The sequence below is a fragment of the Pagrus major genome, chromosome 10 (assembly GCF_040436345.1).
Source record: "Pagrus major chromosome 10, Pma_NU_1.0".
Classification (NCBI taxonomy): Eukaryota; Metazoa; Chordata; class Actinopteri; order Spariformes; family Sparidae; genus Pagrus; species Pagrus major.
Window position 1 is genome coordinate 3617352 of NC_133224.1, and position 27990 is coordinate 3645341.

The 27990-nt window shown below is 41.5% G+C and overlaps 1 protein-coding gene across 3 annotated transcripts; it reads left to right on the forward strand.

The window, feature by feature from the left end:
• Positions 1–6130: 6130 nt before the first annotated feature.
• On the forward strand, positions 6131–27894 carry LOC141003218 (uncharacterized). Of its 3 annotated transcripts, none has more exons than XM_073474505.1 (34): positions 6131–6210; positions 9626–11816; positions 13382–13443; positions 13600–13638; positions 13875–14069; positions 14213–14493; positions 14870–15069; positions 15334–15468; positions 15813–15911; positions 16037–16074; positions 16416–16735; positions 16962–17057; positions 17173–17207; positions 17655–17816; positions 18234–18359; positions 18569–18607; positions 18728–18853; positions 18949–19075; positions 19157–19318; positions 19438–19472; positions 19716–19868; positions 20091–20219; positions 20748–20786; positions 21018–21143; positions 21256–21388; positions 21500–21670; positions 21768–21802; positions 22104–25292; positions 25396–25504; positions 26045–26179; positions 26409–26708; positions 27001–27117; positions 27209–27330; positions 27419–27894. In XM_073474505.1, the coding sequence occupies exons 2-34, from the start codon at positions 9927–9929 to the stop codon at positions 27452–27454; spliced, it is 8961 nt and encodes a 2986-aa protein (XP_073330606.1). In that variant the 5' UTR covers positions 6131–6210; positions 9626–9926; the 3' UTR covers positions 27455–27894. The 3 variants fall into 3 exon arrangements, with proteins under 3 accessions (XP_073330606.1, XP_073330607.1, XP_073330609.1); XM_073474506.1 differs by having other exon boundaries at positions 14870–15045; XM_073474508.1 differs by lacking the exons at positions 26045–26179; positions 26409–26708; positions 27001–27117; positions 27209–27330; positions 27419–27894 and adding an exon at positions 25777–26038.
• Positions 27895–27990: the final 96 nt, after the last annotated feature.

The following is a 27990-nucleotide window of genomic DNA, read 5'->3' on the forward strand; positions in this document are numbered from 1 at the left end:
GGTGGCCTGTCTCAGTCCTCACACTTGGCATTTACAAGTAGTACAAGTATATGTAGTTCATTGTGGAGTAGTGTGTTTTCTAGTAATTATCTAAGGTGCAAGTTGCAGTTTCGTGGGAACTGAGGTCCAACAAGTGTTTTGGGTCACACCGACAACCCGTTTTGTAATAATGCTTTGCAAAGTTTACGGATAAACGTTTAAACGAAAGATTTCCAAACTGCCGGCCCTATCTTAAGTTTCAAAGATGGGAAAAATCCTATCTTCCTATTAGAGAAGCAACTCCTGAACTGAGCTGTGTCCCTGAATTTAAATCTTAAATTGAGAAATCCTAACAAGGACTGTACACTCGATTCTTCAGTCCACGCTCCTGCACACTAGACCACCTGTATATCCATCACATGGGCTTTCTCACTTTACTTGTCACTGGTTAGCCAATTTTAGCTTAGATGAGGCGCAGGTGCGTTATTATAGATACCAACACAGTTCTCGCCATACTAGGCCTGTCGTTGGTTGCGTGTTTCTATGCTTGACTCAAACTTGGTAATGTCTGTTTTTCTCGCGGTTCTGAATTGTTTATGAGCTGTAGTTTCCCCAGTAAACACATCGACCTCTTCGGTCTCTCTCCTGGTCTTCTGCTGGCTGTTCCTCGCAGGGTGTCTCATCCAGCCGCTCTTTGCTGCAAGAGTGTCTCTGGGCAGACAAAGCTGCTTCGACGGTCAAAGTGGTCAGTGTGTTTACCGGGGCAACTACAGCTCATGATCCCCTGCATCAGCACATATGCTGGCTGTACATTCATGATGACCCACAACTCCCTCCCTCTTATTATCCAGCAGACTACCAGGGCCACAAAAATCTCTGTCAATGTAGGGGATGTGTTATTATTTCCTTATTATTATGTACGTGTCAGGTCAGATATATCAACTATATCACCGTGTTAACTCTTGGACTCTTTACTAAACATATTAGCAAGCTAACATTAGCTTTGTCAGTTGGGCAAGTGTGCTATTAACAGTTACACCTGGCAGTTTGTAGGTGAAGATGTTTCGCAACAACTTATCTCTGTGTAAGAAGCAGCTTGTGGGCTGTAACCTGTTTTTATAGTGATAAATGAATCTCCATGTAGTAAACACTCGGATTATAACTTGGCCGAGTTTGAACTTTTATAACAGCTGCTGCTACCGGCTCCTGTGCTGGAGACCGGGACGCGAGCCACTTTAAGTCATAAAGATGAGGACTTGAAACTTTACCAGGACTTGACCTTCATGCGACTTAAAATAAAAGGATTAATTAACATCTGAAATTCTGACTTGTTGAATTCCTATAGCAAAAACAAAAATGACAAAACTGGGTAGACCTTGTATAGATTCTTGACTTCAGACATGCTTTCACAAGACCGCACACTAACTTGGACTACACCAAAGTCTTAAACAGCCCTATATAAATTAATAAATGTTCAGTATTTATCACCAACACATCACATGCACATACTGGAAGGCTCTGAAGCATACGTAAAATTACAATATGTCGATGCAGCCGCTATAAATATCTCATTTCGTCTCCGTGCCCACGGTCCAAGGACCAATAAACAATTTCCCCGTCTCAAGACTTGCATGTGTGTGCCAGTTATACCGACGCACTCACAGACGTCCAGACCTTGTGGTGCTGAGTGACCGCAACTTTCGGTTTGAGCCAGCAGTGATTTATTTTCATCAGTGTTTATTAAGACTGTCTGCTAACTGCTCCTCTGAGGACGGCAGCAGCTCTCACAGTATTCACACATGCAAACCAGGACACACAAGGAAGCTAATAGACAAAATAGATTGTAACACTCCAAAAAGTATTTTAAGTATATATGTTTTTGAGTTTTGATATTTCTAATCAAGACAACATAAAATTGTTTCCTGTACTGAGCTTAACCTGCACCATTGACTGCATATCAATGGGAAACAGACTTCAACACAACACCTGATGAAATTAGGTCAAAACCAGCTCCTAAAATTCACTTCCAAGCGTTGAACTCGTACTTACGAAAACTAAATTGTGTGGAAACCAGGCGTTAGGGGTCTACTTTATCTTACCTCTAACTTAATAATACAAAAAATTCACAAAATTAAAGATCCATGAATATTATGTAAGGCAGAAAAACATAAAACATAAAAGTCTAAAGACAAAAGTTGAGGACATTAAGGACGATATAATTTCAACCAGATTAGCCCGTCGTCTCCTTCAAATCATCCATCAGAAAATATCAAAGTGTATTAAACTGGCAGCGCCGCAGACAGATTTATGACCCTGACATATGCAGCAGCAGGGTTTGCCCGGTGTGGGTTACCGTGTGCACTCCCTGTCCTCCGCTGCCTGATGATTCAGAAACCCATCTGTCCGTCGCTGGGCGTGTCGCCCAGCCGGCACAGGGACTCCCGGGAGAAGCTGAGGTGACCACATAACATGGAAGCTGACAGCCAGACGAGGCTGGGTGACATGTTGTTGAGGCTGGGCAGCTAAAAGGAGTCATAATTAGGGTTTTAACTGTCCCGCAGCACATAATGCCTGTTATCAAATCTGCAGCGTTGAAAGATATTCAACATTGGGGGGGAAACAAATTTGGTCACCTAAGCATGAGAAATAACAACTTGGCAGCTCAGTAGCAAGAGAAGATACGACATGCAGTCAGAAAGGTTGAATTTATAACCCATAAAACATGTTTTACACACTCAGCCCTAAACATTCAGAGGTTTTGCTTCTTCCTGTTGCCACTTCTTGTGACCAGTAGCTTATTGGGGCTAATGTGAGCTCACATTTAGACTTTAGACATTTCCCGTTAGTTTGTAAGTTTTTTTCTGGAAAGTTCCCAGGTTTGAAGACAGATACTAATTTGAGATTTCACATTACTCGTCAGTCTCGGCGGCGGCCGCTGTCCGTCGTCACTGATCTGGGGTCAGGTTACCTCCAGCCTGAATTGTTGAGATCATTAGCGGGGATCTGACCTCGTGTTGTTGGGCGTGGTAGGTAGATGTTGCACATTCATGTGGGGACACAGATGAATGACTCACATAAGAGCGTAAACAGGTAACATAGTGTTGGTCTTCAGTCATAAGTTCATAGTCTTTTGAGGTGTCTGCTGTTAGATGCAGCATATTTATACAAATGGTTCGTATTATGATGATATATTGGAAGGTTAGTTGCTGTTTGGGCCTTCCTGACTTGGAGGTTATTTGATTATGATGACATGATGGTGCTGCTGTCAAGATAACATATACCAGATTTTAGGTCAGCAGAGTCATGGAGGCCCTGGGTCAGAGGTGAAGAGCGATATGGTGGGGCACCCTAGATGAGGCGCCTCTCTTCTTATCTGTCCCTCTCTTAATATGAACCATATGATATAACTAAGTTTTTGACCAAAACAAGCTCGGTATATAAGGAGCTGTCTGCATATTTTCGTCAGAGTTTCATTATTCGGCTGGAGGCTCTCCAAGTAAAGTTTTACTTGATTACGATACTGGACTTATTGTAATAAATTTGTTATACAACTAAGACAGTGTCGGCGGAGTTTTTCCTCAAACATCTTCAAATGCATCGCCACTGGATATACGACAAAACTTGGCGTCACAAACTATCAGGACGTGTTTGTGGCCACGGCGCAGCTGGACGCAGCCCTGCTTTCCTCCTCTCATCCGAGGTAAGCCTACACCGTTACGCTGTTTGGGGGGGATGAGGTTTGACTGGAGCTGTCCCTGACTGTGTTGGTTTTCGGTCGCACCGGAAAGATTCTGTGTGGGTGAATGTGTGTCGTGCTGTGTTGATGTTTGCGGGATGTTTTGCTCTCCATTGTTTTACTGCGTTGTGGCCACCGCAGTAGGGGGGAGTGATGGTAGAGTAAGAGCTAAGAATAAAAAGTAGAAGGAAAATGTTTGTGTAAAGGGTAAAGGCAAGGAGCCTAACATTGAGTAACGTTAAGTGAGTTAAAAAACTATGCGGGGTTAAAGAAGAAGAGGGCCCATAAGCTTCTTGACGTGTAAATTAGCCGCTGCGTGAAAGTTGAATAAGTGGAATTGAAGGGAAAACCTGGTACCAGGTGTATAACCAGAAATAAGGAAATAAGGATTAAAGGAAGCCGCAGATTTGGATAAATAAATGTCGGCGGAGTTTTTCTTCAAACATCTTCAACTGCATCGCCACTGGATATACGACAGGACATTTTCCAGCTGTGTTTGTGGCATTAAAACTGGATGTTAGTGTGTGTGCGTGCTCCATGGTGAGGTCACCGCCATGAGACCAGGCCTGCGTCAGGGTAGCGATGACAGCCGAAAATAAAACCGAACATCTTTTGGCTCAACCCCCGCCTCCCAGACTCACATAGACACACACTCCTACATACACACTCCCACTCACACACACACAGGGTGCTGCCAGTCAGCTGTTGTGTCGTGGTCAGGTGTTAAGCCCTGTGGTCCGGGGGAGGGGATAAAGGGGATATATTATTAATTTGCTGCGATATCCAACAGAGAATGATCCTTTAATGAAAATATTCATCATCACCTTTTGATAAACTGTTGTTTCAACAGTCTGTAAAGTCAACAGCTGTTTTCAGCTCATTGTTTAGCCATCCAGCTACAACTTCAGGGTTTTGCTTCACTCTCATAGCTCTTAAAGTGACGTTTTCAGCTGTTTCAGAGAAAAAGCTCTTCAAACCTACTGTTCACTATCTGCCCAGCACCAGACAGCAGACAGACACAGCTGACGACCTGCTGGTGGACATAGTGGAGCTTTAAGTCCCTTCACATCAACATGTGTGGCAGATATGCTGAGAAATTAATATTTAATCAACTTAATTCCTGTGAGAATAGCGCCACTATGTGGCAGAATCGTGATGATGCACATATCCTTCTGCCTTTTTCCCCCTTTCCATGTAATGAGGAAGTAAAACAAGCTACAGAAACACTTTGTCATCACTTTGTATCAGTGTGCACCGACTGAAACATTTTAGATTTCTTTCACTTCCGAGGCAGTGGCTTCCTAATATTTTCATAATAAAGGTATTTCCAAACTTGTGATGAAGTCTGTGGACAAGAAGATATACAGCTAACAATTATGACAACTGTTAAGACAGACAGAACAACAGAAAAAATAAATACATCTTTATCCTTATATACATATCTATAAATGTACATACATGTATGAATATGCATGTTTGTAAACAGATTACATACAATCGTTTTTATGAATGAACTTATGAACGCTGGTATTTGTGCAAAGTCAAAATAAACGGACAGACAGCAGAGAAGTAAATAAAAAAAGATTATTATAATCATTTTATTATCAATTATTATTTTCATTGCCAATTAATCTCTTATACATATTATTTATTCAATTAATAATTTAATTAAAAAATGCTTAACCTACCACATTTTCTATAAAAAACAACAACTTTAAATTATCAAGTCAAATTGATTTGAATTGAGAACTTACTGATTGTTTTAGCTCCAGTGTGACGAGTCAGTATATGAAATACAAATAAAAATGCCGTCTTGTAGGTTGATAATAACAATAACAACAACAACAATAGTAGCAGTAGTAGTAGTAATAATAATATGTATTTATTTATTTATGTAACCACTTTCCTAACAAAGTTGCAAGGTGTTTGTACAGTGAGAAAAATATATAAGTATGTACTAACACGTTAAAAGACGATTAAAACAATACAACGTCGAATTAAAAATATGAAATCGATTAAACGAGAACAATGACAGAAAATATTTAAAGAAGCACTCAAGCACTAAACAAACTAAACAAACAAACTCTTTGTTTTCACGACTGAATAAACTGAATAAACAAACCGACCTTAAAGGACAACACAACTTCATACTGCCGTACTTTGTTTATATGTGGCGGACCCTGCCACCTTTCTACCTTCAAACTGTGTTTTCCTCTGAGAACAGCTTGTTTTATCCACTTACGGAAAACATAAATATTTCTCAGTTTGTATTATTACCTCGTTAATATTGTAAATATTAAAACTACAAAAAAAACAACATCAATCAATCCCTGCTGTCTCACGCCCGTGCTTTTACTCTGAAGGCCCGGCGCTCGCACCGGAAGTCTTCACGGTCGCGCTGCTCAGTGAAGATGGCTGCCTGTCAGCATCCCGACCGCAGCTCGGAGATGAGTTTCAGCTCATCTGAGCGCCAAGATAAGCACAAATAACGCCAGGTATGACACACACGTGATGTAAAACTAAACACTGAGTACTTATAACGTCAACAGCTGCTCTGAATGTGTGTTTTTTTAAGCGGGTCCTTTCCTCAAGACGTCGGTTAGCACTTGCTTGCTAGGAGGAGCAGGTAAAGTTAGTTCAGCCGGTGTGAAATCAGAGGCTCCTGACGGGATCGTGTGCTCGTATCTGTGTCGTGAATCTGAGATGTAGTCAACTTTAACGTCAGTGTCGCTGTGTCTCGGGCCTGGGGCAGCCACGCCGCCCGTGTAGACCTTTAAACCGGATCGATATCGGGTGAACTATCGGGTCATTAACGAGCACCTGTCCCGCACTGTTGCTGCTGCCGAAACGTGCTGATGTGACGCAGCTGGAAAATGAAGGTTCAGTCACGTTTTCCTGTCACCGCGTTGGCTCAAGACGTGTTCAGTGGGTTTGAAGACGTACGATGTGTCAACATGTTGTGTCAGCTGCTTAATAATCACAGTGACGTGGTGTAAATGCACACAGGAGGCCCAAAAGTCTTGACAACACAAGGCAAAATACTAAGGGGTCAACTAATGTGGCTTTTTCAGGGCGGATACAAACCAAGCAGACTGAAAACCCACATTTATTTGCAGTAAAAATCAAAGTCTGAACTCTTAAGTGCAATATACTCAAGTACTGTTCTTAAAGGGGCACTCTGTAGTTTGGGAGAATAAAGCGAAAATCAGAATTTTACTATTTATAACATGAATGAGGTAATAATACAAACATAAGTGAATAAACAAGCTGTTCTCGGAGGAAAAGAAGGTCCCCAGAGCTCTGTTTGAAGCTGGAAAAGATGGCAGGGTCCGCCACATGTAAACAAAGTAAAAGCAGTATGGAATTGTGTTGTCCCGTAAGGTCAGTTTGTTCATTTAGCTTGTCTATGTTGTGGGATTTCAAGAGACATGAAGAAGACTCAGAGACACAGATGACTTAAGTCGAAGTAGTTTATACAAACTTGATAAGGAGGAACAACAACGCAACTGTGTGCACAGTGTACTGCCAAGTCAGTTCCTCTCAAACCATCCCACTGATCTTCTCCACAGCCCTCCCACACATGGTTATCTGTTTATCATCAATAAGTTGAAAGTTACTGCAGAGCGTCTCACCTCTGACTTCGTGAGGAATAGAAAAGAAAATGCGTAGAAGACAGTCAGTCTGCTACCGCAGATGGATCGAAGGCCATGCTATGAGTTTACATAAACAACAGCCGTGTTTTGTCAGATCCATTTGTAAACATGTCTGCTCGTAACCTTGATACAGGGAACATATGAAATCTTATCATGTGGGGCCTCGAAGATCCTTCTCATACAGTTTAGGATAAAAAATAAAACAAAATCAATTGTTTTCTTCCCCAAAACTACAGAGTGCACCTTTAAGTACAATTTTGAGGTACTGTACTTGAGTATTTCCATTTTCTGCAGCTTGATACTACTATTAATTGTATTGATAGTGTTGTACGCGGGACACTGTGTGAGGATGTTGCATCAGAGCCAAAGTAACATATTTTTGAATACGTTTATTTTATCGGCAATCTGACAGATACCGATAATCGGGAAATGCTCAATAATGGCCCTGTTAATCGGTCTATGCCTACAAAATACTGGTAGTGTTGAACAGTTTGAGTGAAAAGTTGAATCTTTGAAAAATGTACATGAATTTCGGAATATATTCTATTTGCTGTGTCCCCTTTTTTGCTTTAATGACAGCATGCACTTGACCTGGCATGGACTCCACAAGTTTTTGCCAAACCTGATGACTCATGTTATCCCAGCATGATTTGACAGTGTTACATGAAGCTTCTTGTTTGGCTTTCTCAGTCTTCAAATTTCCCCATAGATATTCAATGGGGTTGAAGTTCGGGTGACTGTGGAGGAAAGTCCATGGCAGTCAGGTCTTTTTTGGTCCTCAAGTAGTTCCTGCAAAGCTTTAAAGTGTGTTTGGGGTCATTATCCATAAGCATATTAAGAAATCCATGTACATTTTCCGAAAGATTTCACTTTCCACTGAAATTGGAAAGGGAAATTGGAAAACATGAGTAATGTAATGGAAGTATTTGAGCAATAAATAATACTTGAATCAGACTTGGTGTTGACTCAATCCTATGATAAGTTTGGTGGTTTCATCTCATACTCATGTCATATTTTATTTATCATATTTTCCTGTTTCTGACTCAATAATAGTCATTTTAATGATATAATATGTAAGATTTCTGCATTAAAAAATATAGAAGGACTTTTGTTATATTTTGGTGTACGATATCCCAAATGTTTCCAACAATGTTCAAACCCAGAGAAATCCTTGAGTTTACTCAAGGTAATGGTGTGTTTCATTCGGCCGCCTGTCGCTGTAGCTTATGGGAGAGGGTCAAAGAAAGAAGAAGGAAGTCAGCAAATGACACTATACATAACATAAATAAAACTTTCATGAAGTAAGGTCCATTTACCCTCCAGCTCCAGTCAGCAGTCAGCATTACAGAACACAAACATCCGACAATTGAGGTCACCTCCGCGGATCACTGCTGCAGTCAGGTTGATAAACAGGAGAGAAGATAAATCCACTTTTTAATCCCAAAAGTTAAAAAGTAATCTCTCCGGCTCTGCTCCAGATCAGATCAGAATCTGATGTAACTTTGGGTGTTTATTCCTCCAGAAAGTCTGGTTCTGCCCCTGACACTCTCCCCCAGAGCTGGCTGGGGGAGAGTGTCTGAAATGAGTGGAAGCCTATAGGGGAAAATTTAATTCAACACCTTATCTTGTAATATGAGTTACTATCTCTTACTTACATAATTGTCTTTCTGTTAAATTGGATGGAAGGGGAATGGTAGTCCCTGAAAAGTTTTTTGTGAGCTTCTGGACTTCCTTCAGCTATTCCAGCTGAATGCCGATATCACAAATTGATGATTTTTAGGCCATCACATTGTAAATCATGTGAACCCACTCTGTAACTTTACATTTTGTCACAATACTGAACTTCTAACCCAATAAATTCTTTCAAATTTAGAGTATTGAAAGTTTATTGTTATGTAGACTGTCTATGATTCGCTAACAGCATTTAGCAGTGTTTTCAAGCTCGTCTGAATGTTCAGTATGATCAAGTGTGGTGTGAAATGGAAAATAAATGATAAAGAAGTATTATCGTCTATTGCAGCTTTTAACAGCAGTAATCTTGTTTTCCGTCTATCTGTGCGTTGTTGCTTTTGCCTCCTCTGTTCATTCTTTCTTTCTTGCTAGTGAAGACCAGGAACTGAAATAAATGAATGTGAATGTGTATCCAACAGGAGGCAGCAGAGTGGACATCTCAAGACTCAACCTTCCACATAATGGATTTTACCCATCTAAGAAGCTGAGATCTAATAACCCTCCCCTTTGTTTTTTGACTTTTCAGCTTTTCTTTGCTATCGGAGCGTTGTGCCACTTCTCCTGTTCTAGGGCAACTAACAAGCCCTCTACTCGGAGGGCTCCCAGGGAGCTCGCTCCTGATTGGTCAGCAGGCTGCCTCCTTGCGGCTGGCTCAACTGAAAGCCCAGCTAGCACTGACGCAGATCAACAACGTTCTCGCTTTTGGCAGGCGAGCAGCAACCTTTAAAGCCAACTCCAACACACCTGCTCCCTACATACCCACAACACCCCCTTCTCCAACTGCTGCGGCCATCAATCTCCTTAACCTTCTGAAGATTGCAAACACCATGTCCCATCACCTACATAACCCCTTTGACTCTAGGAACCAAAGTTCTACCCAGGGGCAGTATGGATTCTCCAGTACACAGGCAGAAAGGGACCCTGGGATGGCATCTTCCTATCTTGGACCTGGGACCAGCTTCAGTTCTTCCGGAGCTTCCACTGCAATTCCTGACAACACTGGAGGAATCTTCTCATCGCCGATGTCTCAGTCGATGAACTATGGGTCTGAACAGAGTAGGGCCCTAATGGACGAGAATATAGAAAAATCTATAGAGATGCATATTAGCAGAGCCAGAGAGGAGAGTCGTTTTGGCAAACCCATGCATCAGCCCATAGATGAGGGCACTCATTGTACTGGCCTTCAAAAGGATGAGTTTCGCTCCTCAGACACAAGGATGGCCTCCCACCCGATGTCCTCAGCCTCTGCCTCTTTAGGACATAGACAGTCGGATGTGGGAAGTGGCAGAAGCTCCTTGGACTGGTTGTCGAACTACAAAAAGACCACCACTGATGACTCAAAATTGTATTCATCATCTGAGCATGATATGCAGTCCATTCCAGGATTAGGTGATTATGACTGTCCAGTGCCAGACAAACCTGCGGCCTCTACAGAGTCCAGTCAACCCAAGTATACATCTGAATCCGCTGCTAACATCCTTCAGCGCTTTGGACTTGAAAAAGAGGACTTGGAACATCTCATCTCGTACCCTGATGACCAGATGACTCCTGAGAACCTGCCATTCATTTTACGCCAAATCCGGATCCAGAAGGCCAAGAGGGCTACAACTGCAGGCCAGTCTTACCCTGATCCCCAGCCCACCAGGAGTGTAGGTCAAGTGGACAGTCACAGTTTGAGCACTTCTTGGGGGTCAGGGATGCGCCAAGAAGAAATCTCGTCAGCTGTTCTCCAGCCAAGTAAAGTGATTGACTATGGACATACTGGCAAATATACAGGAGGGGTTGGAGATGAGATTGGAACGACTAGGTGCAGCAGGGCAAACAGTGGTGGGGGTGGAGGTATGTTGCTGATGGACACTTGTGATAGCAAAAAAAGTCGAGGACCTCTACAGAAACATCCAACTGAGGTGAAAAGCAGTGCCTTGGGTTCTTCCCGTCAGCAGGCAGGTTCTGTCCCCAGTACCAACTTTTCGTACACTTCGATACTGAAATCTGTGGCTCCCCCAAGCCATGATCAGACCAAACGATTGCCGACCGAACCAAACCAGACCTCCCAAACAATCCTCAGCCTTTTCTCTGTGCCAAAGAAAGACACAGACATCAGAGTTGTCAAGACAGAAGCCTCCAAACCTGTTCCTTTGAAAGAACCAACATCAGATCACCAATCAACGTCAAAAACCCAACCACCCACCAATCTTCTCCGTGGTGTGCATCCCGGCAGACCTGGCCTAGTGCTCATTGGCAGTAATAACAAGAGTGGCACTAAGGATCAGAGTAAAACTCGAATTCAAGGGTCAACAGTTGCTCAGCAGACGAAAAAGCAGCAGAAGCTGCCAGTGGAGCAACAATCAAAGCAACAGAAGGAGCAGAAGCAGAAGGGGCAAGTTATGTGGCCTCCTTTCCCTGTTGCAAAATCAGTTCCATCTGCTGCTGTCATACCCAGCATCATAGATGCCTCAAAGGCCATGCAACATCCGATGTTTATCCCTGGTGATCCTCGCCCCATTGTTATTCCACCAGTTCTGCCACAGCAAATCTCAGCCCAGATGAGCTTCAATCACACTACGCTTCCGACTTCTCACTGGCAGCCTCCAGCAAAGGTGGCAGTCTTCAAGGGTCTGCCAACACTGGCCATGATGCAGGACTATGCAGCTGCCTCACCAAGAATCTTTCCACATACCTGTTCTCTGTGTAGCAAAGAATGTACTCAAATGAAGGTGAGTGGAAGAATGCACTGTTCTCTCGCCTTTTCGGTGATTAAAATTATTATTTTTGATTGTAAAATACCAATTTTAATTGTTTTTAGTTTGTGTGGATGTAGTGAAGGGTTTTAAATGTTTTTGAAAGTCTAAGAAGAAGATTCTTTTGACTTGGGAAACATATGCTCAAACAGGACTTTACAAAACAATTATGATTTGATTACAGGAAGACATCTGTTTCCTGTTAATGTACTTTCGGTACGCATCTATTTTCTGAAACCAGTATGTCCCAATAAAAAGGAAACAACAAGAGTGAGAACTTAACATGAATTTTGTCTTAATAATATATCTATACACCATCTTCCCAATATATTTAGTAATGCAAATACACAATACTTTCAAAACAAACTAAATGTTTATGTACTACAGTCTGTTATTCAAGGTTTCTATGTCTGCTTTACATGTGAATTCATTGACTTAAAACTTGGTTTGAACATCATTGTCTAGTTTACACAGATGAAATTATTGGTGTGTAATGGCTGATGCCAGATTTCCAATGTCTGTTGCGTTGCTGATGTAAATTGATGAAATACAACCATCTCCAGAGACTGTTGTTGAAAAAGGATCAAGAGTGTTAAAGACTCAGAAGATGATGCAATGACGGTTTCACTTCTCATTTTTTGGCATTTGTCCAACAGTGTCTATTTAGTTTGAATTGTTTTAAACAATTGTTAGTGAATGTATTATTTATCTTTTTTTTCCCATTGTCAGACCTGTCGATGCATTTTGTTACTTTAATTCATTTCATATATAATCATAGGTATCACTTTTTCTAATATTGTGGAGCAAAGCTCCCTTTTTTGTGTATTTTGTTGTATTTTTCTGTCCCAACAAAGAACTCCAATCATTAAAAATACTACGGTCCCAAAGTCAACAGCCACAGTAGTACTTCATGAACCACCATTTTTTTTTTTACATCTGGACAATGAATTTCACATTTTTACCAATTAAAAAAATAGAAGAGCTTCCTCTTCGGTCCTAGTTTTTCAGATCTTCCTGATGTGATGTCTCACCTTGTGTTTTTGTCCTGATCCATACCTTTGACCTCTGCTGAGGTGAACCATATCTCAAGAAACTTTGGATACCACACAAGACTGAAGAACCAGACATCGTGTTATCAAGAAGATCTTTTTGCTGTGGTTGTCTGTTACTGGCATTCTGGTGTAATTTGTTAATATTTCATGAAAAAGACTTGCAAGCCCAACTCAAGTTGCCTATAATGTCTGTAATTACAGAGAATCGTGAAGTTTGTCCATGTGATACATGTTTTTACAGTTAACAAAGCCATTATTCAACTGTTGGTCCTGTTTTTTGGAGACTGCTCTTGGCTAAAGATTTGAAGAAACCTATTATATTTTGCTCTTGTGAACACCTAATCTAAGGAACTTTTTAAAGCTGCTGTAATGTCGGATAAAATATATCTGTACTGTCAGACAATCACAGTTGAGATACTGAAGCGCTTGGCAGTTTTGACGATAATGAGGCCTGTCTATAAGCTGTGTTTCTGTTGTTCTGACTGTTAGGATTGGGTCTCCCACCAGAACACCAGCCATCATCTTGAGAGCTGCACACTTCTGCGAAAACAGTCAGTCTTATTTCTTCTAACTCTGCCTTTTTAAAGGTCTTGTTTATTGTTATTTTTTAATTTTCAGTCATTAACAGAAACCTTTGGCTTTTTGTCAGAATGTAGCCTCATTTCACTTTTAATAGGTTTGTTTGAATTGTGTTTTTCCCCCCACAGATACCCTGACTGGGATGGCGAGATTGCTCTTGGGCCCAGGTAAATGTCTGAAGCAGACGCTGTGTTTTTATTGATCTTGCTTATTGTGTTAACTCACACTGAACGTTTAATCTGCTACTAACCAGACCCTGACACTTTAATGCTCAAACAAAGGAAATCAGTTGTAGGGCCACAACATTGGTCATTACTGCAATAATATCCAAACAAGGTCAACCCTACAAATTTTCCCTTCCCTGTCATTCATCTACGCTTTTCCCGCCCATTGCTCTGTTCAGGGCTGTAGGTAAAGATGCCAAACCCTCAACCTCGACCTCTGCACCAACTCCCCAGCATCGTCACAAGAAAACCAGGCATGGAAGTCGTTCACGTTCCCGCTCGTCCAGCCCCCGCTACCACCATGGCTCGGAGCGTAGAAGGGAGAAACGCAGTAGTCGGTCACGATCGCCACATACTTCCAGATACACTCGCAGGTCAGTCACACATGAATTCTGGTATGAGAAATAACGTAGGTGAACATAATGGATACCTCTCTCCATCACATTGAGAAATTATTAATAACAAGCACGATTGAATTAATTGATTCGTAAAATGATTTTAACCATACCTTCATCAGGTCCCGGTCTCGTTCTCGCTCCCCGTGGTATGACCGCCCGACCTCCTTTCACTATCGGTCACGTTCAAGGAGCTCTGAGAGACGATCTTCGCCGAGGAGGAGAGACGAGAGACGATCATCTCCAAGAGGAAGCCATGAAAGACAACTGTCACCTTGGAGATATGATGGACGACTATCACCACCAAGGAGGATTGACAGCAGACGATCGCCACCAAGGAGGAACCGTGAGAGCCAATCATCCGCAGAAGGAAGACTGGCCCAGAAACTACTGGAAACATCAGGTTTGAGAAATTCTAACCTTTTTAAGACCTCCACACTTATGTGAAGAACGCATTTAAAGATGCATCTTGTTACTGATCAAACCTGCTCCTATTATACACTGATCAGCCACAACATTGCAACTGACATCTACTGATCATCCTCTGACGATGCAGTGTTCTGCTAGGAAACCTTAGCTCCTGGCATTCATGGAGATGCCACTTGACACGCACCACCCAAACACCGCTGCAGAACAAATACAGTCCCTCATGGCAACAATGCTTCCCAATGGCAATGCTCCCTTATCACACTTTATGATAACATAAGTAACTTTTCTTAACGTAACTTTTTTAGTGCTGCAGTTTTTCTCTGAAACTCTTTTCGTCTCGGTCCCACTAGCTGTCCAGTCTCTGTCAACACAGTCTGACCTGGAGGCCGTGGTTAAAACTCTGGCTCCTGCCTTACTGGCTGAGCTAGCCAAGATGAAGTCCTCCTCTTCCTCATCTTCCTCTTCAGCAAAGAAGAAGTGGACTACAAAGCCCTCTAAAGGAAAGCCCGGCCTGCAGAGCAGTGAGGCAAGTTCTGCCACAACTACTAAGGTTGGTGTGTGTGTGTGTACATGTGTACGAGGGAAATTTGGCAACACTCTTAACATCTGGTAAACAATTTCTTTCTTCTTCCCTTCTTGTGTATTTATCTCATTCTTCTTTTCTAAACCTTATCCACATAAAACTTTGATTAAAGCCTAAACTTAAAATTAAACCTCATTGCTACATACATCTGAGAGGACAGATGATTTTAAGGACAACCACCTTCAGAATTATTTGGTCTAAGTTTGTGTTTTTCTCTCTCTTTTTGTTCAGACTGGTAAATCTTCACCTCCAACTATGGTCAGGCTGGAGGGGATTAATAGTTCTCTCTCTCACAACGATGTGGTCACTGCTGTGGAGCACTTTGGAAAAACCAAGTCAGTTGTACTGTTTCGGACCAAACTGCAGGTATGTCTTCAGAGTGTGAAGAGAAAGTATGTTTTTGCTACCCAGGTCCGATAAAGCACTGTTGGCTACGTTTCCCGTTGACCATTTTTGTCTTTATTTTGCCGTTTGATAAGATGCTTTTCATCCAAACTAAAGCATCAACACTCAGTCACATTCATTTTTGAATCATTGTAGTCCAACATAAGCTCATTTTTTGTTTTTTGAGCTTCAGGTGACTTGTTGAATCATGTGATGAAGTTCTGTTTGTGGAAGTGAAGACCGTATTTTTCTGAATGGACTTTATTCTTGATGGTTGTAGTAATGCAAAGATATGTGCGTTTGTATGTTTGTGTGTGCATATGCAGGCAATCGTGTGTTTCGAGAAAGAGGAAGACGCTAAGAAAATGAAGAGCGTAAAGAGCTTTGATGTGAAAGGATTGACAATCAATATTGTCAGAGAAGAGGTACATTTTCTTTCTGTGGTTTCCCGGTAAACATACACACAAACATATGTCTGCTGTAGTGTCGTCACGCCGTCAATTATCAGATTAATCTAACCCAACAAATCTCAATTTGTTTGTTTTTATAGGAGACTGTTTCTAATGTGCAAAAGAAGCCTCCTCAGAAGTAAGATATGTTTCACACAGACCTCTTTTTAACAGCCATGGATCATTATTTCTTGTTTTGTCAATGTATCACTATAAATATTCAGTTGCTGACTAAATTTGTGTCCTTTAATGCAGAAAAAGTTTTTTCAATATTCAATTTATTATGTCCTCTCCTGTATTTTACATCATTCATATTGTTTGTTTTAAAACAATCACCTGATAACACATGGAATAAAAATCATCCCAGGACAGTATTATCTTATAGTCAAGAAGATATTAAACCATTCAAACTGGGACCTTGACTTTCTATTTTGTAATGTTTTTCCTGCTTTACCAACGTTACATATGTTATGTTCACAGAAAACCTGCCATGTCCATCACAACCACCTTTACCTCTAGAACGGTTCTTCTCCCTACACCTAACGTGCCTTCACTTCCCTGTCCACCCAAACCTTCACCCTCTGGAGCCCAAACAGCTACAACAGGCAAACTTACCAATCAGAATATTGCCGCTACGACAGGAGTTGAAACGGCAGAGCCCATGGAAGTTGGAAGCGGTGCTCATGACAAAGGAGAAAGACCATCAACTACAGCTGCCGTACCAGAAAATTCAGAAGACAAACCTTGTGGGATTCGACCAACAACCAGCGAGACCCTGTCAACAGAAATGAAGCAAAACGGTATGTTGGAAACTGGATGGATGGTGAAGTCAGTTTAAATGTGGCACGTGAGGATTGTTGAGAGTATTGAACATCATAAAACTGTTAAGTTGTTTAATTTAGTTTGAATTGAAAAACACTACATTTCAGTTATTTGAAGCTCATCAATCTAACCTGCAGGCCTGTTATTAAAACAACACATTATTTTAAAATAAAAATATATGTATTTTGTTCATCTTCTTAAAAGATCCTGGGACTGCAGTGAACACACAAATGGATGCAGCATCAGCCGACCTGACCATTGGGGAGATGCTAGAAGAACACCTGTTTCTACATATGATACGTAAGAGATCCGAGAAAGAGACTGTTTGTCTGTCACAAATGTCTGCATGTGATCATCATTTTCATTAAACCTTTCACGCTTTCATCTTCACACATTCTTTGTCTCTCTTCCACAGCGTCCTTCGACAGGAAGTTCTTCTTCTCTCCAAATGTAAGTAAGATCACTTGAAGTTGCATGAAGTACTACAGTATTTATACATGACGTTTTCTTAAACATATAAATAAAACCTTCTGGGAGACGTGACACGCTTGTCAATCTGGTCATCTAGTAGCTTTGATCTTCTGACGGTTTAGTCTCTGGAGGCAACAGCCAATCGCAAGAATTGAGTTGGAGTGAAACGATGACGTCTACGACCCGATTGTTTTGGAAGGAGTCCATTTGAAAACAAGAGCTAGTGAAGCTAAATCATCGATGGGTCACAAGATCGCATTTTAGCTGCACGCAACCAAAAGCCCTCTCAAACATGATTGGTCAATACTGCTTTGAATATAAAAGAACAATAAATGGAAACCAGAATCATTTATAGAGGTTACATACATATAAACTAAACTGTGCCACAGGGGGCTGTTTAATCTTTTTTTCTTTTTTTTTTTCCAGTTTTTTCGACTTGATAAGAAGCAGTTGCTCCTAAGTGGACTGCCGGGGTATTACGCTGGCTGCTATACGGAGGATAACGTTGCCAAACTGCTCATACCATTTGGGTTAAGATATAACTACAACAACAACAACAACATCTTTGTTATTCCCCAGACAGGCATGGTAGGAACAAGTTTATAAGTCTGCATTAGTCTGGTTTATGAATCCATCCAATGTTTCTTGTGTTGCTTTTATGTCTTTGATCAGAGCAACTGATTCTGAGATGAATGCTCTTCGTTTTTGATGATTTTGCCTGGCACAGTTTTTACCATAATGTCATATTTCTTTTTATATACCAAAGACGAGTTATGCAACATTTTAAGTTTCATTTTTAACTTGTGAAATCACACTTAACTCTAACTTGCAGTTGAACGGCCTTTCAATGACTTATCGTGAGATTCTTGCATATTCATTATAAAGAGTCTCGGCACTTATCTGAAACAGATTTTAACCACATTGAAAGATGTGAAATTCTATTTCAAAAGTACTTAGAAAGATTGAATAGAAATAATGCATTCTTGTTTCTGGTTTTCCTCCCAGGCCTTCGTCCGGATGCCTTCAGCAGCGACTGTGCGTAATGTATTGAACGCCTTCAAAACAGATCCCTTAACTTTAAAATGGTCTACTCTCTGTTGCCGTGTTCTAAGCACCATCGACATGTCACCGGTGAGTATGTACATGACACTTGTACATTGTACATGTACATTTTATTGATTGATTTTTATAGATGTTCGGTATGTTCAAGACCTCAGAAAATGGATAACTTCAAAAATGATTTTCACCTGGACTTCTATGTCCCTTCTATAGCTAAAAATTGCAAGGTGATAGGTGTATTTTCATTTTTAACGCCATCTTCTTTGATGTTTCTCTTTTAGTCTGGGTTTTATAAAAGACTGATGGAGATGTTGAAGTCTGTAAGTAATGCACACACCATCCTTGATTGGATTCAGGGTTGTATTGAAACTATGCAGCAGTTGTGTGTGTCATCTTGTTAACTTTTTGGTTTGGGTGTTCACTCCCTGTTCTTGATGCAGCCCGTCATTGATGACGGACTGAGAACATTCTTCATCAACAACGTTTCACCGCGTCACACCAGAGACCTCAGGAAAGCTATGAAAACAACCTTTTCTGTCAGGAACTACCTGCCTCTCCTCAACAAGGTATTAAAAAAAAGCTGTACGTCTGTTTAAGTGGCTTTAAAACAGACTTCCTGTTTGTCCTACATGTTACAGATGTGTGTGCTTGTGTGTTCCAGATGTTTATTGAGTTTGAGACCGTTCAGGATGCTGATCGGTTTCAAGTTTGGTACAGTCTCTCCAAACAAGGCCCTGGGCACAAAGTCCAAAGGCTGAAAATGCCAAACAGCAGCTGTACATCACTGAGTAAGTTTGGGGAGAGGGGAGACAATAAAAATACTATTATTATTCTTAATTAATTTTGATATTTTGTCGGACTTGGAACAGATGCAGCAGCAGCAGCAGCAAAGGATGAATCTGTCACAACTGAGCCAAAAGGTGCAGCAGAGAGCGAGCAACAACTGGCAACGTCAACGTCGCCTTCAACTGCAGTTACCTCTCTGACTATTGGGGAGATGTTGGAAAAGCACCTGGATCTAAGTAAAATCGGTAAGAAATCCAAGAGAGAGACTTTTGTCTACACTATACTGTCACAAATGTTTGCATGCCATCATCATTTTACAGCCTCTCTTCCTTATTTTAACATTTTCTTTTTCTCTCTTCCACAGTGCGTCTCAAAAGTCGAAACTACCTCTCACCAAAAGTAAGAATCCTCAAATCACTTGTATGAAGCTCTAATAGCACTGTCGGTTTTTTACCCCCTTTTTCATGCACATACATCGTACACATATATACATATATTTAAAGGTGCAATATGTAAGAATTGTCCACCTGTCAAATTCATTCTCAAAACGAGTCCAGAGGCACATGCCAAACCAACGAATAGTTGAATAATCAGGTCCAGCCCTAATTATTAACCCCTTTTCTTTATCTTTATCTTTTCCAGTATTCCAAACATGGATTGAAGCAGTTGATGATAACCAGACTGCCGAAGTATTACGACGGCTGCTACACGGAGGAGGACATCGTCAAACTGCTCGTTCCATTTGGGTTTGAATATACAGATAACAGCATCTACGTCCTCCCTCAGATGTGCATGGTAGGCACCAGGGTGTAATCAGCTCTGCTCTGATTTACTTATCCCATGTTTCTGCTGTTTTTTTGTTGTTGTTTTTTTTTAAATTCAACATGAGTTATGCAACATAACAAAGTTTTTAGACATTGTTATGTAGACAATTGGTGCCTCGGTGCCATATGAGACTTATTATAACCACATTGAATAAACGTTGCAATAGATTATTATTTCGGGTTTTCCTCTCAGGCCCTCTTCCAGATGCCAACAGCGGCGCATGTGCGCGCCATAATGTCTGGCTGCACAGGGAAAAGGACTTCACTCAAAGGGTCTAAACTCTTTTTCGATGTTGTAGCTGGTGGCATTGCAATGACACCGGTAAGTAGCACATGACACTGTTTTGACCCCAAAAAATAGCAAACATAAAAATTTCACACAAAAAACATTGGTGCTTATTTAAAGGGGCAGATTGGTTGTTACTGTATCAGCTGGATTTTAAAGTGTGCTATGTAGTTTTGGGGAATAAATGTTAATTTGTTTTGCCTAAACAAACAAAATACACAAACTCTCATTGTTCATGACTGAGTAAACAAATTTACATTAAAGGACAACACAATTTCATACTGTTTTACTTTTTTTTTGTGACCCTGCCACCTTTCTAGCTTCAAACAGTGTTCTGGGGACCTTATTTTCCTCTGAGAACAGCTTGTTTATTCAGTTATGGAAAAAATAATATTTCAGTTTGTTTTATTACCTCATTAATATTGTAAATATTAAAATTCTGAGTTTGAATTTCTTCTCCAAAACTGCATAAAGCGGCTTGAAGGTCCTCCTATAGAGTGTGGTGTATGTTGGAAAAGTACTTTTTACATTTTAACACTGCCTATTCTGATGTTTCTGTTTTAGCTCGGGTTCTATAAATCAGTAATGAAGCTGGTGAGGTTTGTAAGTATACACACACACACACACAAACACACAACCACCAACACACACGTAATCCCTCATTACTCGTAAACTGCTTTAGATTTTGTTGACACTGATGGACACTTAAGATATTGTCTTTTATTATGAAAAGCTGTTCAAAATTCATTCATTGCAACCATGACGTGTGGTCATGTCTCTCTGTCCTTTTCTTAACTTTTTGTTTTGGATGTTCACTTCCTGTTTTTGATGCAGTCCGTGCATGATAATGGAGCAAGAACCGTCCTCATCAGCAACGTTTCACCAAGCGAGGCCAGGGACCTCAAGGAAACTTTCAAAACATTCGGTCATATCAGGAACTACCTGCCTCTCATCAACAAGGTATAAACAAACACATGTACGTATGTTAAAGTGGCTTTAAAAAAGACTTGTGTTGGTCTAACCTGTTACATATATGTCTGTGTGTTTGTGTGTGTGTGTGTTTGTGTTCAAGTTATTTGTAGAATTTGAAGATGCTGCCGATGCAAATCGGATTGTAGCTTGGTTCGGTCTCCTGAAACAAGACCCTGGATTCAAAGTCCACGGACTGCAAAAAACGAGCAAACACCGGAGCTACACAACACAAGGTAAGTCTAGCTGCATATTTGACACCGCCATTTATTTTAGGTTGAAAATTAGGCTGTGGGTCATGGAATAAAACGCTACTTTTTGGCAATATGAAATTGTATCTTTTAAAGATCCTGTGACTGCAGTGAAGACACAATGGGATGCAGAATCAACCAAGGATTCATCAACAGGTGCAGAAATGATCAAGCAACAACCGGCAACCTCCACGCCATCCTCAACTGCAGTTCCTCTTCTGACGCCTGAGGAGATGGTAGAAAAGCACATGTATCAAGACAGAAGAGGTAAGAAATTCAAGACAGTGTTTGTCAAAAATTATATGCGATCAAAATTTTACCGTCTTCCTTTTTTCTTTACATTTTCTTTGTCTCTCTTTCACAGTGTCCTTCAACAGGGAAAACTGCACCCCACCTAAAGTAGGTTTCCTCAAAACATTTGTATGAAGTACGACAGTATTTACACATGTGGCTTTCCTTAATATAGTAATTAGACTAGGGAGGGTTGGCTATATCAGGAGAATGACACTCTCAATCCTGATTATCTTCTCTATGACAATTCTACCACGTTCTTTTCACTGGTCCTTGTTTATTTAACATTTGTAGTCATTAAATTAATTGGTCAACGATTGTCTTGCCCAAATCTATTTACATTTTTTATCCTGATTAATAATTCATTGTTTAAGTGTTGATTCATTCTATGTTCTCTACCCACGGCCAGGTTGACTTTACAGATGACAGTGTTTCTTCCAGTCTTCCTATCGCCTGCCTTTTTGATGAGAGAAATTCCATCATGAATGACTCTGTCACTGACGATAAATTTAATGATGATGTGAAAGACTCGATCCCTGAGCCTCATGGTTCCTCCTCATCCTCCAGAGCGAGATTAGAGGGGCAAAGCTCAGGTGTGCCGCCTGCCAGCGAACAGCTCTCCCCCAGTGTCGGTGAGCCCTCCTCCTTTTCTTCTCCACTGTCTACTGAAACCTCAAACTCCCCTGGTCAGAAAATGCAACAGAGCGGGACAAAGTCTCCAGCCAAAGCATCAAATTCCACATCCTCCGGTTGTAGTACCCGCTCATCCTCTGCTGAATGTGAAAAGGTAAAGTCAACAACACCACCACCTGTCGAGGCATCAATACAGACTCATCTGGGGTCGCTTGGAGAAGAAGCCACAGAGGGCGCAGTGGCAAAGTCTGACCACACAGTGTCAGCAGAGGGCAGTGCTGCAAAAACTGATGAGTCAGAGACAAAAGTAGAAACATCATCAGAGATGCATCCACCTTCACAAGGACATGGGGACGAGTTGAGCCAAACCCAGAGTCTGGAGATTGATGTTAATGTCAATACACCCAAAGACCAGAGGAAGAGCAGAGAGGAAGGGAATGAAGATGATGTCGACAAACACACAGAGGAGGAGGAGGACGACGATGTTGAAAACTATCTAATCCTTGATTCACTTGATGATCAAACAGATAAACAGATGGATGATGTGGACAGAGGTTGCAGCTCTGAAACCCATCCTGCTGTGCCTGAGGAAGACCAGACTTTGCATGAGGAAAGCTGTCAGGTGTTGGACAGTGTCAACGGTCAAGGCAGAGCCCGCCCAGAGGACGACAGTGAAATGGAAATGGACAGTTCTTTCCAAGTGCTAGACAGTGTTACCGAAGACCAAGCAGCAACAGGTCAAGAGGACGGTCATCTGGTCCAAGATGATGGTTCCACAGTAAAGGGCCTGTCTGAGGAAGCTGCAGGTCCAGTAGACAACAAATCTCATGAAAAATCTGCAATTAAAGATGCAGTAGAAGATTCCAATGATATGGAAAATCCTGTTGAAGATGAGCAGTGCAGTGACATCAAAGACAATTTAAAAGACCCTGACAATGAAGATACTGAACAAGAAACCTTTGAGATATTGGATTCAATTGATGATCAGACTGCAACAGAGGATGACAGCCAACAACTTGAAACTGGCAGTGACCAGATACCTAAAGAAGACATTAGTCCCATAGACCAAGAGGAGGACACATTCCAGGTAATTGATTCTTTGGAAGATCAGCCAACGACTACAGAGAACGAGCCAGAGACCGACAACAAGGAAAAAAGGACCAGGAAAGGGGAGGCGACTGCTAGAAAAGATGGACCTCCAAGGAGGAGTGGCCGCACAGCCACAGCATCTAAAACTGAAGAGAAGGAGAAATCTCCAAAGAAACAGGACAGGGCGGTGAAAAAATATGAGACACGGACAAAGATGGACACCACTGCAGGAGTCTCTAAAAAAGACAAAGAGATCAAAGAGGCCACTGAGGAGATGATGTATGAGATAGTAGATTCTGTTGAAGATGATCCGGTTCAAGATGCCGCCACCTCAGAAAGGACTGGTCCAAGAAGGAGTGCAAGAGGGAAGAAGACAGAAGTGTCTGAAAGACCTGACTCTGTAGAGGAAGAGAATACCAATGGTGAACCGACTGTCACGACAAGATCTACAAGAGGAAGGGAAAGAACAAGTAAGAAAGATGCTTCAAATGCAAAAACAAACAAAGAGGACACCCCAACAAGAAGGAGGCACACTCCTGCCAGAGAATCACAGGAACAAAGAGAAAAAACACCAAAGAAAGAGGAGAAAGCCTCTCCGAAAGGGAGCACACAGACAAAGAAGAGTGATATTGTTGTTAGAGAGGTAAGCAAGAATCTAACCTATGATGTAGTGGAACCCGCGAAGGTCGTTAAGGATGATCAGCCTGCTACAGGACAAAAAGGAAGAAGGGGAAGACCAAAGAAAGAGGTTAAAAAAGAAAAAGACAACATAACATTAAAGAAGGGTGACGGAGACACATCCGGAAAAATGGCTGAGGAAGAAGAGGCCACATATCAGATTCTTGATTCTGTGGAGGACGAGACGGTTGATGATCAGTCCCCAACAGGACAGTTGGAGAGTTTGAGAAAAGAGAGCATTACCAAAAATGATGACGAACAAACCAAGAATAGTGCATCTCTCCCAGGATCACCCAGAAATGAGGAGGAGGAAGAGCCTGTGTATCAGATCGTGGATTCTCTGGAAGATGATGAAGATGAGCTGACTGCCACAGAGGTGTGCGATAAAGGAGGGGAGGAAAACAGTAACAATGAGGCAAAAGAAGGGGAATCAACTGAAAAAGGAGAAACAGCAACACGTTGTACGAAAGCTTTGGAAGGGTCTGAAAAAATCGGCGTCAAGGAGGACAGTATGTATGAGTTAGTTGAGGATTTAGAGGACGTCCATGTTGACCCACCTGCCACAGAAGAGTCTGACTCAAGAAATGAGGAGAGGACAACCCAGACAGACATTAAAAAAGACAGCAAATCACCTACGAAGTCCCAAAGTGATACTGAGACACCGGAAGTGAAAAATAAACAAAAACCACCCGAGAAAAGTGACACAACGAGCACTCTGGTGAACCTCGACGAAGTGAGCGAGGAGGAATTCCCTGATGACACGGCAGAGGAGGAAGAACTGAGGAAGAGGCAAGCCGCCACAAAAGAGAAGCAGATTGCAAAGGAAGGGAGAGGGACCAGGGAGAGAGAAGAGAGGGAGCAAAGGAGCTGGAGCAGCAGCAGAGGAGGAGTCAGCAGTGGTGGACGTACCAGGAGGTCCAAGGAGAGGTGGAGGGAAAATGAGGAGAAGGTGGAGTTTGACACTAAGCAGCTGGTGAAACTGGATGAGGTGGGGGCAGATGAGGCTGGAGAGGAAAGAGCTCTGGAGAGCCAAGACAGGGATGTGGAGTTCTCGGAGGGAGAGATGCAGACATTCGTCACTCTGGATGAGTTCGTAGAAGAAGAAGAAGAAGAAGAGGACGTGAGAGCGGTGCAAACTCTGCCAGAGACCTGCCCACTACTCCAGGAGGACGAATCAGTGGACTCCCTCAACCCAGAGGTAAAGACTAAGATTTAAACAACGTTTTATGAAGTGAAGCACTATAAAAATCCAAACAAACAGAGAAAAACAGATGCTGAAGATCTCTTGTGTCTGTCTTTAGACTTTGGTGACTTTAGATGAAGCAGGCGGTGATGAAGAAGAGAAGCCGGATGAAGAGCAAACTGAGAAAACCTCAACATCTGCTAAAGGCGAACACGATGATGACACAGGTGTGTGTTATTCTGTTAATACATTGAAAAGTACACTTGAATCGATACGATAAGTGGCAAAATGCAAGTGTCATTGCTGATTTCTGACCGATACAGTTGTCATTTTCAAGCCCACATTGTGTAAGTAGCTGATATACTTGCCCCCAACTGTGTGCCCATGGCTGGGTCAGTATTAAAATGAGGTGTGGTCAGGCGCACTGATGGCACATTGCCGTCTTCAGGTAGCAGAATGCATCTGTGCCATAGACCAACAAAAATGTATATATTTTTAGACGGCTCTGATGGAGCTCAGGATTTATCAGGAGGACAGCTGCTTTACTCCAAATAATTTTACGGTATGAACCATTATTATCAGTTTCACCCGAGCCTTTTCTGCTTTTACAAGTTTTGAAGTAAGCCTTTCCTCCCAACCCAGCATTTAACTTGGGTCTAAAAATTACATTTGTCCTTCCATGTCTCTTAAATATTTCTACAGTAGTTTGTTTGTAAAAAAGTTTCTGTGTTGATGTTCATCGACTTTTCGTTTTTGTCCTGTTTTAGAGGAAAGTATGAACTTTGTGACAGTAGACGAGGTGGGAGAGGTGGAGGGGGAGGTGGAGGAAGAGGAGGAGGAAAAGGAAGTGGTAACAACCAGGACAAGAGGCCGAGCCAAGAAGAGAACCAGACAGACCCCTGGTAACACACAAACATAGACATTAAATACAGTCATGTCATACCCAAAATCTAATCTCTAGACACTCAAAACTGAAAAAATGTATGATTGTTAAACAATTATTGATCTTTGGCTTTGTTGTTTTCCAATGATGGAGCTCTAAGGAATTAAATTCAGTTAATTAAGAGTATTAATTTTATGCAGTTTTCTTCTTATGTGTTTGCTCAACCAGTTGATTGTCTTTTACCACAGTGAGAAAATCTACCAGAGGGAAAAAAGACGAGAGAGATGAAGAAAAGGAAGCAGTTGATGTCCTGCCTTCACTCAGTACCTCCTCATCATTTCACAAAGATCCATCTACGTTATCAAGTGACGGTCCGCCGGAGGTCCAGAAGAAAGAGGAGGAGGTTGAAGCAGCGAGACAAGCCGACATCGATGCTGCCCCTGCTGGGCAGGAGACGCAGCCGGAGCACCCTGAAGACCAGACTCTGGAGGAATGTGTGGAGGAAGGAGAGGAGGAGAAGGAAGGAAGGAGCAGGGCGGACATTAAAGGTACGGAGAGCTGAAAGAAGGAGAAACTGAGGTCATTTACATGTAGGATTATTTCCATTATTGATTAAAAAATGAATACAAGTTGTTGATTTCTTCAACTCGCTTATTTTGTCAGAAAAAGCAAAAATTCTCACATATGAGAAGATGGAACTCGTGAATGTTGCTTGAAATATTACTCGAATTGATGATGTTTCAGATTTAATGATTAAATCAGCTTTTAGCAAATCTTAATGGTTGATCCTCATCCTCCTCTTAAATTATTTATGTGTTGTTGTTTTCATCTCTTCTTTAGCTGTGCGTAAGCGGAAGAGGGAGCTTGTCGGACCTGAGGCAAAGAGAGCTCGTTCTCGGTCTCCATGTGTCGCTGCCGATTTCAAACTGCTGTCATTCAAACCCAACAACCCCCTTGGTGAGACACACACACTAACACACATTTTATTTTGAAAAGACAAAAGATGTGAATGTTCTTCACACTTTTTTCTCACTGTCTCCCTCTTCAGGTCAGGAGTTTGTGGTCCCTAAATCAGGGTATTTCTGTAACCTCTGCTCTGTTTTCTACTTGAACGAGAGCACCGCCAAGGACGCACACTGCAGCAGCCAGAGACACTTCGACAACCTGAAGGTACACACAAACACCTGCACGACATTTAAACACACAAGAACTCACAATTGGCCTCACGTTGTTTGTGTTCTCCCTCTTCTGTTTTCAGAAACATTATCAGAAGCTCGAACAGGAACCATCATGAAGTTCTCACGGCTCCGTTTCTGATTGATCCCGACTTCATCTACTGATTTTCATTCTTGTAAAAAATGTTTAAAAGGTTAAGCGCCAATTATATAAAGCAAGCAGCTCACATTTGAGAATCAAGCGTCGAGTACAGCCATACTCACAATCATTTTGACGTCACTTGTAATTAGACGCTCACGTTGTTATACTACCCTCATACTTACCACTGTTAAGAAATTATATGACTTTGTTTTTTGTCACATTTTTATGTCTGTTGTTTGACAAATGAGAACCAGAGCTATGTATCTGTTTAAAGATATCTAATGTGAATTGATCATATGGATTGCTTCTTGTTTTTTTTTTACTATGTATATAAGAAATGTATGTAAAAAAAAAAAAAAAAATCAAAGTTGTATTATTTGTTAAATAAAGAATAAACTGTATGTTTGTAGGAACTTTCTTCATTGCATCGTTTTGTTGTGTGTTGTGTCGAACTTGGTGCAATTGGGACACATTTTGAATGCACGTTTCATGGCTGGGCTCAGGCTACAGGAC

Bases quoted from the DNA above. Each gene is read 5' to 3' on its own strand.
- LOC141003218 (XM_073474505.1), top strand. From the start codon at position 9,927: ATGTCCCATCACCTACATAACCCCTTTGACTCTAGGAACCAAAGTTCT. The intron at 15,912-16,036 runs GTACATTTTCTT...TTGTTTTTATAG, and splicing joins TCAATATTGTCAGAGAAGAG to GAGACTGTTTCTAATGTGCA. The intron at 21,671-21,767 runs GTAAGAAATTCA...TCTCTTTCACAG, and splicing joins CATGTATCAAGACAGAAGAG to TGTCCTTCAACAGGGAAAAC.